Genomic DNA, 14,659 nt, shown 5'->3' with positions numbered 1-14,659 from the left:
CTAAAGGCCATGTCAGAGCAAAAGGCACAGCTGCACACCCTCCTCAACGACCGTACCTTCGAGCTGAAAGGCGCACAGAGCTTCCTGACCACAGCCGACGCCTCCTCCGGAGCTGACGTCATTTCCCTGCTGCAGAGGCTTAATGCCGAGGTACTCCAGAGTGCTGCCTACATGGCGGAATCGATTGTGGATACATTTTCATTCGAGTCGGGTGGGGTAAAAGATGAGGATGCCTATGCAGCGGTCACGGGAATATTTGGGCAGTCACTCGCGCATTATCTGGCCACCAAGAAGCATAAAGATGATCCCCTTCTCATCCAAATCACGTTCCAATCGTGCTTCGTCCAATTCCTCGAGTTCGTGATTAGCTCATGGACCCTGGCTGACAACGATCTCAACAAAATGCTCGCCAGCACATACAGAAGAATACGAAGTGGTGGTGAGTCTGAACAGCATCATACAATAGTGTGTATGACGATACTTGTATTCCAGAGGCACAAGCGATTTCGGGGAGGTGGCGGGCGCTCACGAGTGCATACGTCCACAATCACGAGGAGAGCCAGCTCATCGCATTGTTTACACCACAACTTGCGGGTCATTTCTCCAACATCATGCTTGTTGCGGGGTGCTCCGTAGCACCAGACATACTTCGCGCATCAGTAGAACAAAAGTTAAGTGACAAGATTGTACTCCTCTTCAAACAAGCCTTGCAGCTTAAAAAAATCATGATGGAGGAGATCACGTCTGCCGACTTGAGAACGGTCACAGTGCCTTCCGAGACCACATATTCTGCAGAGCAGATGGAGGACGCATACGTAGACGGACACCCGGCTACTGGTGGCGTTCGGGTGCTGTGCACGACGGATCTCGGCCTGAGGCGGATGACCAGGCTGGCCCCATCAGGAGAGAAACAGTGGGATAACAAGCTCTTACTGAAGCCGAAAGTTGCGTTGAAGACAGTGGTTGATAGTATGGATGGGTAATTGGTAGTTTCATTCGAAAGTACAATGTGAGATTCTATGCCTCTTCCAACTTGATCTTTTTCGTCGCTGTACATGCTTGTTCATCCTGGCTTTTGTTTCGTAGAAGCTGTATCACATACCTGGATGTCTTCTGTCCATATTTTTCCTCTTGTTTTGTGCTGGACTTAAGTCTAAAAGTATGTTTGAGGACGAGAGGCGAAAACGCACGTGGTAGGTCCAGAACCAGCTTCTGCTCGTCTTCACTGGCTTTGCTCTGTTGATGTGCACCGTTAATTTCACATGGCCGAAAGTCTAAGGTACGCAATGTCACGTAGGCTCTCCAGTAAGATTGGTAATGACGCACAAGGCTTCTGGCGAGAGTCTTGCAGTTGCCTAGGGGTGTTCTTGGCGAAAGGCTTTTCGTCGAGATTCTGTTCCAGGATTTGGTTGTCATCTGGATTCATGAGCTCGGCAGATGGCCGGTAAGAAGTTGCTAAATGCATCACATTACGCTTTGCGCAATATCACGACGACTGGTTCACGTACGAGGCCTTAGCGGGGGTCCAGCGTTCATGCTCGATGCTTTCTGTTCCTCGCTCTGCTTCTGTAATAAACTGTTGATCGCGTCTATTAGTTCAGGAGGTGGCTGATAATCTGCCTGCGTCAAATAGATAGGAAGCAGTCCCAACACTGGTCGCTTACCAGGTTCAAAGCCCATGCCAGACGGTTCTGTTTTGACGTGTTCAAGTTTAACGGGCTTGGAGTCACTTTGAGAATCTCGTGGACATGTTTGCAAGAATGCCAGGGCGTCTTCCTCTGCAAAGAATGTTACACACGCCATAGATGTGTGAGTGTAAGAGGTGTTAGCATACCTTCCTGGTAGGGATCTAGCTTTCTCATGTATTTCTGGGCTGAAACATGTTCACTTTCGGCTGGAGTTGGCTGATTGCTTTCTCGTTCCGCTGAAGGATTCCTTGGCTGATTTGCCTCGTTGATGAACATTCCGTGAGCAGGGTGCTGCGTAGGGGGCTCGTAAGGTCTGAATGCAGACTATAGATATTTAACAAAGGGATAGCGAAGTCTAACCACATACAGCTTACAATGATATTAGCAGGTGCTGCGGGCGGAGGAACATGAGGTAGATGTGTCGTTTCTTGAGATACAGGGACAGGTATTGTTGTTGGAACAGGAATTGGTGTTGGCTCAGCTTCTGGGGTAGCTGGTTGTCTAGGTGGTATTGGAAGGACAAGACTGCGAATGGAACGAGGGGGCTCAGCCCAGCCTGGTTCCGGGTAAGGCGACTTTACAGGAGGTACAAACTTTGGAGTAACATGAGGACATTCTTCTGCCCAGTTATCTAAAGGTCTGAATTAGGCGTGCAACAAAGTAAAACCAAGACGCCTAAACTCACGATTACTGGGGTCACCGTTGTTGCGAAAATTGTATTCAAAGAAACAGGATGCTCTATCATCGTTTGGATTACCATCCCACCTCTTAGAAATAATCGCCAACTTATGTTCCCCAAGAAGTGGCTGAATATCTGTTCCCTTTGGAAGTTGAACAATGACTTCATCTCTCTACCGTCATTAGATTGCAGTCTGACTCGGGTTGGTACACTCACTGTCCCCATACCAAATACGCATTCAACTTTCGCATCTATATCTTTGTCCTGGAGGATAAGCTGGACCCACGCTGCCAGCCTATTAAAGTCCTCCGGGACGCGACTCCTGGGGATGCGATTCATCCCCCACGGGGTGGTGACGACGACATATTCCGCATTGCGATCTGTGTATGGGGGTCCTGTTTTACTCCTTGCCATCCGGTACTGAGTGGTAGTCTCCCCTAAGTCGCGGTCAATGAATGATGAACTGACTGATTATGAAAGACAAAGAGGAAATGATTCATAAGCACGACCTTCTGAACCTTCTGAACTCTCCCACCAAAGGCTTTTGTCTAGTTGACAGTTTACTGGCCGCAATTGCTGGCATCGTCATTGAAGGCAGTGAACCGCGTACATGCTCGAGTCGTTTGTGGAGCGAGAAGATGACTGCCTCGAACTGGGATGGCTCGTCGGATCCCATAGGCATTAGTAAAGTTAGTACGTCAAAAGCTTATCAAAAGCTTCATCACGCACTGCGTTAATAAGCATCAAATAGTTAATGATCGTGAATACTTTAGAGTAATGACGGACAAAAATCAAACGAATAGGATACGTGGTGACACAGTCCTGGAAGTAAATTAGTCTCCCGACAACTCCGCCTCCCTCTCCATCCCATCTGCAATAGCTTCAAGCGCAACCTTGGGTTTCGCCAGTGTGAACATCCTGTTCTCTGCGCCTTCCCCGTTTCCAACCTTCTCTGACCTCTGCAAACCAAGCGCAGTCGTGCACAAAACCACACCGGATTGGGCCCCACTCCCCTCGTCAAAGTCCTTCATCGATTCCGTATCGAACCTCTCTCCAGCCGCAGCATGGGTAGGCCAGAGATCTGCCGATGTGACTTCCTCACCCATGGCTCTGTTAAGCCTTGTTGCCATACGGACAATATTCGACACGCGTTCGCCAAACTTCATGGTGAAGTCGCGATACACATCTTCGTAGTTCTTGGTGCAACCAGCCGCAATCATCACAACCACAAGGGTGTCGCTGATATGTGCAACCATTGTTGAGTGCACGTCCGTCTCCTGCAGAGCCACCTTCTGCGCATGGGATCGAGTCAAAGCGCGCCATCGGCCGCTGACTGCCTGGCTTTCTGTCATGACGTTTCAGTATGTTCACTTCTTTAGATACAAATCGATCCTTACCTGTCTCCCGAACGTCACCATAGATCTCCGCCAGTGGTTGCTCAGCCTGTAAGCCGTCAAAGTCCCAGGTCATTATGATCCAGCGAGAGAACTCGACTGTGGCGGCCTGTAGTGCGATCTGGATCAAGAGAGGGTCTTCCCCGTGCTGCACGGTACCCAGGAGTGACGTCATGGCAGGTCCAATCAGTTCACCGGTTCGCGCACTGGCTTCCTTGATCTCGTCTCTGTGTTCAGGCTTGCGAGCGAAATCGAAGGAGTCCGAGATGAAAGCTGCCGTCTGCATGATCTCTTGGTTGAGTTCGTCTACCAGTCTGATGACTTCCGCTCCTGAGAGCGTGTCGGCTGTGCTTAGGAACGCCTGTGCACCCCGTAGCTCCCGTGTACGGTCGTTAAGAAGTGTGGTTTGATCGTTGAACTTGATCTGTAGGGCCTGCAGCTCGTTTTTCAAAGCCTTCTTTTCGCTCTCTCGCAACAATAACTGCTGCTGGTATGAACTGAGATCTTGCTGTAACTTTTGATTGGCGTCTTGAAACTTGGAGCGTTCTTGCTGGACCTTTTCTCTCTCGTTTTGCTCTTGTAGTAACCTGGCCTGAATGTCATCGGCCTCCTTGCTGGCTTTTTTCAGGATGGTCGTAAGCCGGTTATTTTCCGTTTTCAGGCTGCCCTTGTCTTGGGCTGAAACTTGATGTTCCAGCTCAAGTTTCTTCAGCCTGTCCTCTAGTGATATGCGCTTCTTCTCTTCTTCCTCCCATTTCTTCTTCCACTCAAGCAGTCGTTCTTCCGTCTTAGTGTCGCGGAAGAAACGCAGAGATTTCAGCCAAACAAAGAACGCGCGAGGTCGGCGTAACCACCAACACATGAGGAAAGGGAAGCTAGCGCTGACAAGGGTAATGGGCACAGTGAAGCCTTTAGATGGTAAGAACCCGTAGGTTGGCAGGTTCATGGTAATATTGGTCGCAAGTGACAAACGTTCACTACATATTGAAGGGCTATGCCATGTGGTAGAAGCATGTTCATTCCTGCCTCGTGACGTCCATTAAGGCGGCATCGGAGGCACGCTGCGGTAGCGTTCCAACTCGCCTCGCAGATCACACTGCGGACCGCATGTAGGCGTGTCGGTAGTCATTTTGTCTTCACATCAATCCCTTAGTTATGCTGTGGTCAGTCATATTTTGTCACAGTAGCATGCTGCTACTAGCACCCCCTTGGGCCGCAGTGTGTTATGCACTAATTTAGACGGCATTATTCGTGGCGTATGATAATCTGGGTGTATTACGTCCATTATACACCGCTGATATGGTCTTGTGATATGGCCGTCCTTCGTCAGATCTTGATTTGGTACGGTTGCGGTGTCATGTAAAACGTGTCTCCGCCTACTCGTAAAATACCGCCTGCGTGGGTGGAACCTTGGTTGTCATATTCATTATAGCAGCGTAATAGGCTGACGCCGAACTAGACCAGAAAATGGACGAATGGTGGAAGAATATGGCTAGCGAAAAGGAACAAGTGACGGGCCTTGCATAACACCGCATACTCATGGTGTGGTCACGCGTGCTGGAAGTTCCCGGTAAGGAACATGCAAACACAACGAATTTTAGGGACGCCGGAGCGCCAGCAGCTGAAACGAAATACAATTCTGTGATATCAAACACCGCAGTAAGCCCATCAATTCGTGGAATTTTTCACTGATGAATTCCATACAGAAGACGCTATATTCATTACCAGAACGGGGCGTAAGCAGCTTGTGCATCGTGACTGAAGCACCCATCGATGCATCTGCTTAGGTTTGTGGGGTGGCCTCGAGGCATCCATCGATGTCCGTTCATTTTTTGGTCTCACATTATTTCTATCTAGAACACTCAGGAACTTCCCATATCAGGATTTAGCCGGGCTAAATCAGACCTCAAGACGGGCACGAACAGTACGCCCTGCTACCCCTATATTAGATTATCATCCGTTAAACGTTGTAGGTGAGATGGTGAAAGTCGTGAACAGATAAGTATCCATGTGGCCTCTGCCATGAGGTATAAGACGATGTGAGCAACGCACGACATCCATCCAGTTACGCAAGAAATGCTTCCCCGTCAGCCTTATCGTGGACCAGTCCGCAAATTAGTCCTCGCCTTCGACGTGGGCACTACATACAGTGCAATCTCCTACTGTATACTTGATCCTGGAGAAGTTCCAAAGATTGAGCCTGTCACCAGGTCAGTTTTCGTAATACAACATACTTGCTTTATTGCCGATCATCACGAATATTAGATATCCAGCCCAAGAGCACAGCGGAGGGAATTCGAAAATACCCTCTATACTCTACTACGATTCAAACGGAACTGCCCGTGCCATCGGCGCTGAAGCACGACAGGAACATATCATCGAAAGGGCCGAGGAAGATGGATGGATAAAACTCGAATGGTTTGTTTTGTGAATACTGGACTTCGTATTTACTTAATTGACCACGCTCAACATTTAGGTGGAAATTGCACCTTCGGGCCAGGAATTTGGCTGCCAATCATATCACCGACGACGATATCCCACCACTTCCGCGAGGCAAAAATGCCGTCGAGGTGCTTGGCGACTTCATGCAATACCTTTTTCGTTGTGCACGCAGCTATATCGAGGAGACTCATCCAAGCGGATCTAATCTTTGGCGGTCACTCGAGAACCGCATCGAATTTGTCCTCACACATCCAAACGGCTGGGAGGGCCCGCAGCAGAAGCAGATCAGGCTAGCTGCCGTCCTTGGCGGTCTCATTCCCAGCACAGAAGACGGCATGGCACGTGTCCATTTGCTGACCGAAGGAGAAGCGAGTTTGCATTACTGTGTCGCTAATATCCTGGCCTCGGATGCATTGTCGAAGACACCGATACTTGCACCTGAAGAGGGCGAAGATGATGACAGCTCGGCTAGTCAAGGCGTTGTCGTTATCGATGCAGGAGGAGGGACACTCGATCTTAGTGCTTACTCGATGAATTTATCCCCGACGCTGATCGAGGAGGTTGCTGCGGCCGAATGTAAGTGACATGCGATTGTTGGAGCCATGTCTCACTCTCCACTCCTTAGGTCGACTCCAGGGTTCTGTATTCGTGACTCGCCGTGCTCATGATCTTCTTCAAGGTTTGCCAGCATGCTCGTGTTAGCTCTGCTACGCTCTTGTTGATTTCACTTGACAGAAAAACTATCCGGCAGTCGTTTCGGTACACCAGATATAGTCCAACAAATGACGGACATCTTCGACAGTACCACCAAGCTTAGGTTCCGCAACCCGGAAGACCCATCATACATCAAGTTCGGTACTGTCCGCGACAAAGATCCTCAGCGCGATATTCGTAACGGTCAGCTTAAATTGAGCGGGTAAGTCTTGTAGGTTACTCTTTCGTACCCTCTATATCTAACGTGTTGCTACTCAAAAGACAAGACGTAGCAAAACTCTTTGAGCCCTCGATCAGCAGCATCATAGAAGCTTTCGAAATCCAAAGAAAAGCTGCAGGTACTCCGATCACAGTAAGTTGGCATTGCTGTACTTCATCGGAAAATGCGCTGACCGGCGTGTCACATGAAGTTTGTGTTTTTCGTCGGAGGCTTTGCTGCGAGCGACTGGATGTTCGCCAAGTTGCAAGCGTACTTCCAGTCGCTTAGTATTAGCTTCAGTCGACCAGACAACCATTGGTGAGTGCCAACAATTGACAAGCCTCTTCGCGTGCACTTACAGACGCTCTAGCAATAAAGCTGTTGCAGATGGTGCTGTGTCATATTTCATCGATCATTTGGTATCGTCGCGTGTGGCCCGTTTCACATACGGCACAGAGTGTAGCGTTCCATTTAACCCATTCGATATGGAGCATCGCGCCAGGCAAAAGGATGTTTTCCGAAGCGCCTCGGGAATTCTTGCTCTGCCTCGTGCATTTTCATCCATACTGACCAAGGTAGCTCTTTTTTGACTTGTTTTGGAAGACCAGTTGCTTAGGCACGGCAGGGAACACGGGTTTCTGAGCAGCAAGAGTTCAGCGAGACATTCGCTATCCGACGGTATAATCAGGCCGCATGTAACCAAGTCGATGTCGGCATCATGTCGTACAGGGGCCTCCTCCCAAAACCGGATTGGATGGACACGGAGCGAAGTAGTCGCACACATTGTTACCAATCACACTGATGTTTATCGGATGAGCTAGGCTTATTCTCCACGTTATGCACCGTCCACGCAGACACATCGAAAATTGCCGAGAAACTAACACTCAAGCGCTCTGCCGAAGGCTCCACGTATTATGCGATGGAGGTCAAAGTCATTCTTCTCTTCGGGTTGACAGAGTTGAAGGCTGTGATCGGCTGGGAAGATGGGGTAAGTCACATCGGTTTTCTGGTGATATCACTAGCTTAACCTGTGCATTTCAGGGGGAGGAAATACGGTAAGTTCACATCGTGACATCTTCCTCTCATGGTTCTGATTTCCATTCACAGAACTCCGGCAGTAGTAGTTTATGACGATGAGCAGGAAGAAGCCTAGCCTAATCGTTCGGTTGAGTTACCTCACTTTCGTGCTGTGCAGTGAGTCCGCAGAATCCTGTGGCTTCTCGAGGTTGTAATTGTACGCTCCTATCTATGGGTTTGCTTTCGAATTGCCAAGCATGTCATTTATTTCACCTTTTGCACAATGTGATATACGAGATTCACGAGGGTTATACTAGAAGTTCTCCATCTCCTGTGTGCCTACAGAGGGCGCTGATCAAACCTTGAATCCATCATACATGCCACAAAACATGTGTTCATTCATTGACGAGGGAACGAGGGTCACGCCGCCTCGTGTACCTCATCGAGGATTGTTTATAATAGATGTGACCTATCCGCCGTATCTTACGCAACTAAAACATGCCACCTCGACAAGAATTTACTGGCTCATGTCGCAAACTTGTTTTCGCGTTTGATGTCGGGACGACATTCAGTGGTGTCTCTTACTGCTTCCTCGATCCTGGGCAAGTTCCTGTCATCCAAGGCGTAAATAGGTGCGATAACTTCTTCAAGGGTTGCACCATTAGTTACTTACTCGGACATAGATTCCCATCCCAAGAAAACGTCGGAGGGGATTGTAAAATACCGTCCATCATATGCTACGACCCAGATGGCACTGTGTGCGCCGTAGGAGCCGAAGCAACACAAGAATATATCGAAGAGAAAATTGAAGATGACGGATGGGTGAAGCTGGAATGGTTGGTTTTCACAATCCACCAGTCCTGGCACAGTTTACTAACCTTCATTCGCACAAAGGTGGAAGCTTCATCTTCGTCCTAGAACCATGGCATCCTCTCATGTCACAGACCAAGACATCCCAGCCCTCCCGCAGAACAAGACTGCCGTCCAAGTCCTCGCTGACTTCATGCACTACCTGTATCAGTGCGCTAGGAAGTACATCGAGGAGTCGCATTCAAACGGCGCAGACATGCTACGCTCTGTTGAGCACACAATCGAGTTTGTGCTTAGCCACCCAAATGGATGGGAGGGGCCGCAGCAGACGCAGATCCGCAATGCAGCGATCATGGCGGGGCTTGTACCCGATACGCCAGAAGGCCGGACAAGAATCCACCTCGTCACAGAGGGCGAGGCGAGTCTTCACTATTGCCTTGGTAGTGGTCTCGCTGCCGACGGGTTTCAGGTGAGACTTGAGATGGGCTATCTAGGCAAGAGCTTACCGGAATTTTCAGGGCGACCAGGGCGTGATTATTGTCGACGCTGGTGGAGGAACGATCGATGTCAGTGCATATCATATGACAACATTACCATCCTTCGAGGAGATCGCACCTGCAGAGTGTAAGTCTGATTAACACAGCTAGTCATGTTGATCATTCTAACAAAATTTCCTAGGTCGCTTACAAGGATCCATCTTCGTGAGCCGTAGGGCCAAGGCAATGCTCCGAGGTATTCTTGTAGGGTTGTCCTGAAGTGTGTATATTTGCTTATGGGCTGCAGAGAAACTCCGTGGATCATCACAGTACGGAAGCGAAGATATGATTTCTCATATGGCTACCATTTTCGACTCAACAACAAAGCAACGATTTAGCAACGAGGACGACCCGGCATACATCAAATTTGGTACGATTAGGGACAAGGACCCTAATTTCAACATCAGATCTGGGCAGTTGAAGTTAATGGGGTCAGGATACCAATTGCCTATCGATCCAAATATCCTCATTTGCCCTCAGGTCCGATGTAGCAGCGTTATTTGAGCCGTCTGCAGCGGCTATAATCGAAGCTATCGAGGAGCAGCGCCATGCTGCAGCCCGAACTATCAGCGTTAGATCCTTTCCTTTCCCCGTTCCACTTAACTGAATAAACCTCAGACCGTTTTCCTCGTCGGTGGTTTCGCAGCTAGTGATTGGCTCTTCATGAAACTACAGAACCATCTGAGACCATTGGGGCTCGATTTTTGTCGGCCTGACAGCCACACGTGCGTAGTCCTTTTCCAGAAGGAAGCTCACCAAGGTGACCAGTGAACTGGACTATCTGTAGGGCTAAGGCGGTCGCGGATGGCGCCGTGGCGTTTTTCCTAGATCATCGTGTCTCTGCACGTGTCGCCAAGTTCACGTATGGTACACGCTGTGCGACACAATTCGACAGGAACGATCCTCAACACAAGCTGCGTGCCAGTATGGCCGTCCCACGCCCATCAGGCAGGACCGTCCTGCCTAATGCATTCAGCGCCATTCTGACTAAGGTGAAGACTTGTTATCGCATGTTATGCATAGGAAGTATCACTGATACGCACATTGCAGGGCACTGCTGTATCCGAGACGAAGGAGTTCAGCAAGAGCTTCATTACGGAGGTAGTAGACCGTTCTGCATGCAATATGATTACCACGGAGGTTATATGCTACAGAGGTGACAGCCCCAGTCCACGATGGACAGATTTAGAACCAGGTGCGTGTAAATACTTTCCAAATGCCGCGCATCGCTGATCCTCATGGGGCTCAGGCATGTTCTCAACCTTGTGCAATGTCCATGCGGACACCTCGAAAGTGGCACGCACCATCAGCCCACGACGGGGTTATGCTGGGCTGCAGTTCTATCGCCAAGAGTTTAGTATCATCCTCATGTTTGGCCTGACGGAACTCCAGGCGCAACTTTGTTGGAAAGAGGACGTAAGTGACTCTCGTGATCTTGCGCCAAGGTGTGATATTGATGCACGTGCAATGTTTAGGGGATTGAACGAAGGTAAGGAACGCACTCCTTTGACTTATGACACTAATGCACGGATATTGGATAGGTCACCAGCCGCTGTCGTATTCGACCAAGTGGTCGAAGCAGCCTAGTCAGTGCTGCAAGCTATCCAACGAGGTATTCACCTCATCTTGAATCGCACGCCAGGCATTCATGTTTCCGAGGGATCATTGTATTAGTAATATTTCACTAGCATCTTGTACGTCTGCTCCAAATGTATCTTGACCTTACGCCCCTGTGGACTCTGTGAGAAATTCTGAGGAGTCATCAATAGTGCATTCCGTGATCGAAAGCTTTCGACTCACCTCGAGTTAACTCAAATGCCGCAAATGTGCTTGCTCCAGCGGGTATGCTGGTGAAGCTGTGAGTATCTCAAAACGTATAGAAACAAGATCACCCTGACGTTCTTAGCACTGATGTGATACATGAACCATCATCATGAGTCCCGCGATGTGCACATTAAACAATTGGTTCCACTTACGTGATGGCGACAGACCGCGGAAAAGTCCCGTTCTAGCAGCGTGTTGGTCAAAGGAAATGCAAATACCAGGAGGGTGCAGTCTTACAATCCTGATTCGGCAATAACCATCCTGATTTCATTGGCCATATATTTCCAGGGCTTGCCAGTCGGTGGTGTCTGGCGCAACTGGATGCGAGACTTTATCACGTCTACCGAGAGGTCAATATAAGTCAGACCCTCGTCAACTGCGCTCCGTAACTTGCCTAATGGGTAGCAGGATAACCAGTATGCAATCTGCAGAATGTCAAGATATTGTAAAGTAATCAGGTCGTGTGACATACCCCGCCAGTTGAACCACTAGCAAGAAGGGCCCAAACAGGGACTTTATCCCCATACTGACTCTGAAACTTTCGCTTCGAAAATTCAAACGCTACATGAAGTTAGACAAGGAGGTGCCCACGAACGCCGAGATCGTTACCTGTATAGAATCTGGATCACCCTCTCAATATCAGAACTCCTTGCCAATATCAATGAGGATGAAATACCCTGCATATGCTGGTATCTCTCTCGCAACTGTAACCTGAAACACTGGTCAGCCATATTTCCTACAAGAACATGATATTTGTGGATACCCAGTAGCCTCTCATGACACCATTCCGAAAGCCCCAGTCTCTCCACATTTCCTTTGCGACATCTCTCAGCTTCTTATCGGTGGCAGCACCATATTGACCTTGCATGCGAACTTTAAACATCTCGACTAGATGACGAAGTGTTAAAGGGCTTGAGTCGCGAAAGCGAATGGTACAACAAACCTGGACTGGCAAGAATAGCATTTGCAGCTCCAGCCATTGCGCCTGCGATGGCGATCTCCTTCAGGGACAGCTGTGGGAATGGTGAAACGACGCGTTTAGAGTACACGTATGAGGCAAACAACAAGGAGTTGACCCCAGCGATTCCAAGAAGGGGGCTGGCCATCCCTGGAGTAGAATGAGTTTTCGGAATAACGCAACACATCATGCCTGATGTTAACCTTTGTACAGCGCAAAGAAACCCTCCTTCCGAACAGTTTGTGCAAGAACATCCATAGGTCCTTTCTAAGTTGGCGGTGAGCTGTCTGACTCTGAACCTATGTATTCACTTACAAACATTCCCTCTGCGACTTATGGCTCAGTATTAGACATTTAATCACGAACGATTAACTGACTGGGAGCGATCTGTGCGCGTGTCTTGACGGTATCAAGTGGCTGACCTACAAGGACTTGGGCGGCGCCGGCCACGCTGCCAGCGACTAAATCATTTACAGTTGTGAGGTAAGACATTTTTGGATAATTGGTCTGGACTCTGAAAACGATGGAGGACGACAGAAGACCCAGTTATTTATGTACATAATCATGTTGGAAGATTGAGAAGGCGTGCCAGACTGACGTGATTATAGCGGGGTTCTCAGGCTGCAAAGTCGCACGCTGGGTCGAGATAAGCGACTACAACATAGCTTGCAAGCTATGAGTGCATCTGCTGCGAAAAAAGTAAGTCTTCCACTGCAGCCTTTCTTCGTGATCTTCATTTTTGTAGCAGATATTTCGAAAGGGCAAAAAGCCAGAGCAAGGTGGTCCACCCCATAAACGGCGGAAGCTCGACCGATCACAGCTGAGCTCCGGATCTCCAGGCGCGGCCCTCGTGTCCTCACAAGACACGTCTACTTCCGCTTTTCCAAGAGGAAATTCAACTACAGTTATCGATCCTGAACTAGCTGTCGACTTCACCACCTCAGAAACTAAAAATGGCGAGTCCCTTGCGACGCTCCGCAAGATGATTTTCGGACGACTAGAGTATACGTCTGCCCAGAAGGAGTGGGTCATTTTTGCCCAAACAGGGAACCAGTATGGAATCTCATTTTGACGACTAGTCCAGGAAAATACCTCGCAATCGATTGCGAGATGGTGGGCGTAGGCATCGACGGCGAGGAGTCGTCGCTTGCGCGCGTTAGCATTGTGAATTATTGGGGCACAGTGCAGCTAGATGAGTTCGTAAAGCAGAAGGAACGTGTTGCAGATTATCGGACTAAGTGGAGTGGCATACGCCCTTCGGATATGGTCAAAGGTAGGTAGACTTTACTTTCTACACCCTGCGGTCGAGCTAATATTATCTTTAGCTAAGCAATTCGAGGAGGTGCAGAAAACAGTCGCGGCTTTGACCAAAGATCGCATCATAGTGGGACATGCCGTGCATAACGATCTCAAGGTCAGCTTTAATATGTGTGTCCGCATTCCTGTAGCTCACTGATAACCCGTTCTCAGGTTCTATTACTATCGCACCCAGGTGCATACATACGGGACACGCAACGCTTGGCGGCAAAACACAACGTAATCAATAGTAAACGCCCTGCTCTTCGCAACCTTGTAAAACAAGAACTTGATGTTGTTATCCAGGGAGGGGAGCACTCCAGTGTAAGCCCTCTGACACCCTAGCCCCTGGCTAATTTCTCATCGTGATATGTGGGCAGGTCACAGACGCTAGGGCAACGATGGCTGTGTTCCGGCTACACCGAAAAGAGTGGGAAAAGGGATTCAAACCGTTGCCCGCACCTAGAGCTGGTGCATCAAAGAAACGGAAATTTGATGAGAGTAGCGAACCAGCTGAACCTACCCCACCAGGTAGAGGGAGGAAGGGCGTCAGTTCTGGACTTTCTACAATAGTGAAACGGACACCGCAGACGAGATCCAAATCTACAGTAAAGACTGCTAGCAATAATTGGTGGACCACCCTGGGTGCCAGCGGCATCGCAGGGAAGGGTTCCATGAAGCTGTAGCATTATCATTTTTCGTCTTATTATCTACCACAGGTTTCCCGCTATCGAATACCGGTGGTTCACTGCTTTCAATTGACCAGCAGTTTTTTAGACGGATTTGGCCGTGGCAGCTGGTGCTGCGCCCTGTACTCGTCTCCCCAAGTTGTGAGTGCCGAGAACTGCATGAATGAGAAAAAGCGCGCCGAAAGCTGATTGGTTCACTGCCTTTCCTTGGTCTCTGAGGCTTGTAATGCCGGCGACGACACTGACATCAAACCATCTCCTTCGAACGACTCAGCTGGTCAAGTATGACTGGGTATTCATGACGTTCTTTGTAGGACAAATGCCAGTTCACTCACTAGCTTATCCTTCGACCAGTAACAAACTCTTGATTTTGTCCACGAAAAGTGTAAGTGTACAAGAATATTTTAGAACCA

General features: G+C 49.1%; 6 protein-coding genes across 6 annotated transcripts; 3 read left to right on the top strand and 3 right to left on the bottom strand.

Moving 5' to 3' along the window:
* Positions 1–171: 171 nt before the first annotated feature.
* Positions 172–983, top strand: F5891DRAFT_947627 (uncharacterized protein; the record flags this gene model as incomplete). Its single annotated transcript, XM_041374751.1, has 2 exons — positions 172–439; positions 493–983. 2 exons carry the CDS (start codon positions 172–174, stop codon positions 981–983), a joined length of 759 nt encoding a protein of 252 aa, XP_041228984.1.
* Positions 984–1,597: 614 nt separating this feature from the next.
* Positions 1,598–3,049, bottom strand: F5891DRAFT_977974 (uncharacterized protein; the record flags this gene model as incomplete). Its single annotated transcript, XM_041376748.1, has 7 exons — positions 1,598–1,620; positions 1,665–1,778; positions 1,835–2,012; positions 2,063–2,319; positions 2,374–2,539; positions 2,584–2,834; positions 2,932–3,049. The coding sequence occupies 7 exons, from the start codon at positions 3,047–3,049 to the stop codon at positions 1,598–1,600; spliced, it is 1,107 nt and encodes a 368-aa protein (XP_041228983.1).
* A 151-nt stretch (positions 3,050–3,200) lies between these two features.
* Positions 3,201–4,623, bottom strand: F5891DRAFT_947664 (uncharacterized protein; the record flags this gene model as incomplete). The annotated part of the gene is made up of 2 exons (XM_041374752.1): positions 3,201–3,712; positions 3,765–4,623. 2 exons carry the CDS (start codon positions 4,621–4,623, stop codon positions 3,201–3,203), a joined length of 1,371 nt encoding a protein of 456 aa, XP_041228982.1.
* Positions 4,624–5,837: 1,214 nt separating this feature from the next.
* On the top strand, positions 5,838–11,066 carry F5891DRAFT_947610 (uncharacterized protein; the record flags this gene model as incomplete). Its single annotated transcript, XM_041374750.1, has 21 exons — positions 5,838–5,971; positions 6,027–6,188; positions 6,238–6,618; positions 6,667–6,779; positions 6,829–6,882; positions 6,939–7,119; positions 7,179–7,269; positions 7,328–7,434; positions 7,487–7,628; positions 7,742–7,886; positions 7,971–8,125; positions 8,785–8,969; positions 9,028–9,412; positions 9,462–9,567; positions 9,622–9,683; positions 9,750–9,910; positions 9,960–10,050; positions 10,098–10,204; positions 10,267–10,471; positions 10,530–10,674; positions 10,729–11,066. 21 exons carry the CDS (start codon positions 5,838–5,840, stop codon positions 11,064–11,066), a joined length of 3,450 nt encoding a protein of 1,149 aa, XP_041228981.1.
* Positions 11,067–11,139: 73 nt separating this feature from the next.
* Positions 11,140–12,849, bottom strand: F5891DRAFT_1019237 (mitochondrial carrier). The gene is made up of 14 exons (XM_041361078.1): positions 12,639–12,849; positions 12,577–12,587; positions 12,465–12,528; positions 12,247–12,411; positions 12,067–12,191; positions 11,980–12,014; positions 11,913–11,923; positions 11,776–11,864; positions 11,698–11,728; positions 11,541–11,643; positions 11,456–11,487; positions 11,378–11,387; positions 11,280–11,326; positions 11,140–11,230 (listed from the first exon to the last, which is right to left on the bottom strand). The coding sequence occupies exons 1-14, from the start codon at positions 12,751–12,753 to the stop codon at positions 11,202–11,204; spliced, it is 867 nt and encodes a 288-aa protein (XP_041228980.1). The 5' UTR covers positions 12,754–12,849; the 3' UTR covers positions 11,140–11,201.
* A 25-nt stretch (positions 12,850–12,874) lies between these two features.
* F5891DRAFT_1105750 (ribonuclease H-like domain-containing protein) lies at positions 12,875–14,434 on the top strand. The gene is made up of 6 exons (XM_041363645.1): positions 12,875–12,960; positions 13,010–13,284; positions 13,341–13,534; positions 13,587–13,675; positions 13,732–13,881; positions 13,938–14,434. The coding sequence occupies exons 1-6, from the start codon at positions 12,937–12,939 to the stop codon at positions 14,241–14,243; spliced, it is 1,038 nt and encodes a 345-aa protein (XP_041228979.1). The 5' UTR covers positions 12,875–12,936; the 3' UTR covers positions 14,244–14,434.
* The last annotated feature ends 225 nt before the right edge of the window (positions 14,435–14,659 follow it).

This window comes from Suillus fuscotomentosus (genome assembly GCF_016647785.1).
Source record: "Suillus fuscotomentosus strain FC203 chromosome Unknown F5891scaffold_13, whole genome shotgun sequence".
Lineage (NCBI taxonomy): Eukaryota > Fungi > Basidiomycota > Agaricomycetes > Boletales > Suillaceae > Suillus > Suillus fuscotomentosus.
The sequence above is the reverse complement of the archived record's forward strand: the minus strand, read 5'-3'. Positions and strand labels throughout refer to the sequence as shown.

Bases quoted from the DNA above. Each gene is read 5' to 3' on its own strand.
- F5891DRAFT_1019237 (XM_041361078.1), bottom strand. From the start codon at position 12,753: ATGTCTTACCTCACAACTGTAAATGATTTAGTCGCTGGCAGCGTGGCC. The intron at 12,015-12,066 runs GTATCCACAAAT...CCAGTGTTTCAG, and splicing joins GTGTCATGAGAGGCTACTGG to GTTACAGTTGCGAGAGAGAT. The intron at 11,729-11,775 runs GTATGTCACACG...GACATTCTGCAG, and splicing joins CTAGTGGTTCAACTGGCGGG to ATTGCATACTGGTTATCCTG.
- F5891DRAFT_1105750 (XM_041363645.1), top strand. From the start codon at position 12,937: ATGAGTGCATCTGCTGCGAAAAAA. The intron at 13,285-13,340 runs GTGGGTCATTTT...TTTGACGACTAG, and splicing joins TATACGTCTGCCCAGAAGGA to TCCAGGAAAATACCTCGCAA. The intron at 13,535-13,586 runs GTAGGTAGACTT...TATTATCTTTAG, and splicing joins CCCTTCGGATATGGTCAAAG to CTAAGCAATTCGAGGAGGTG.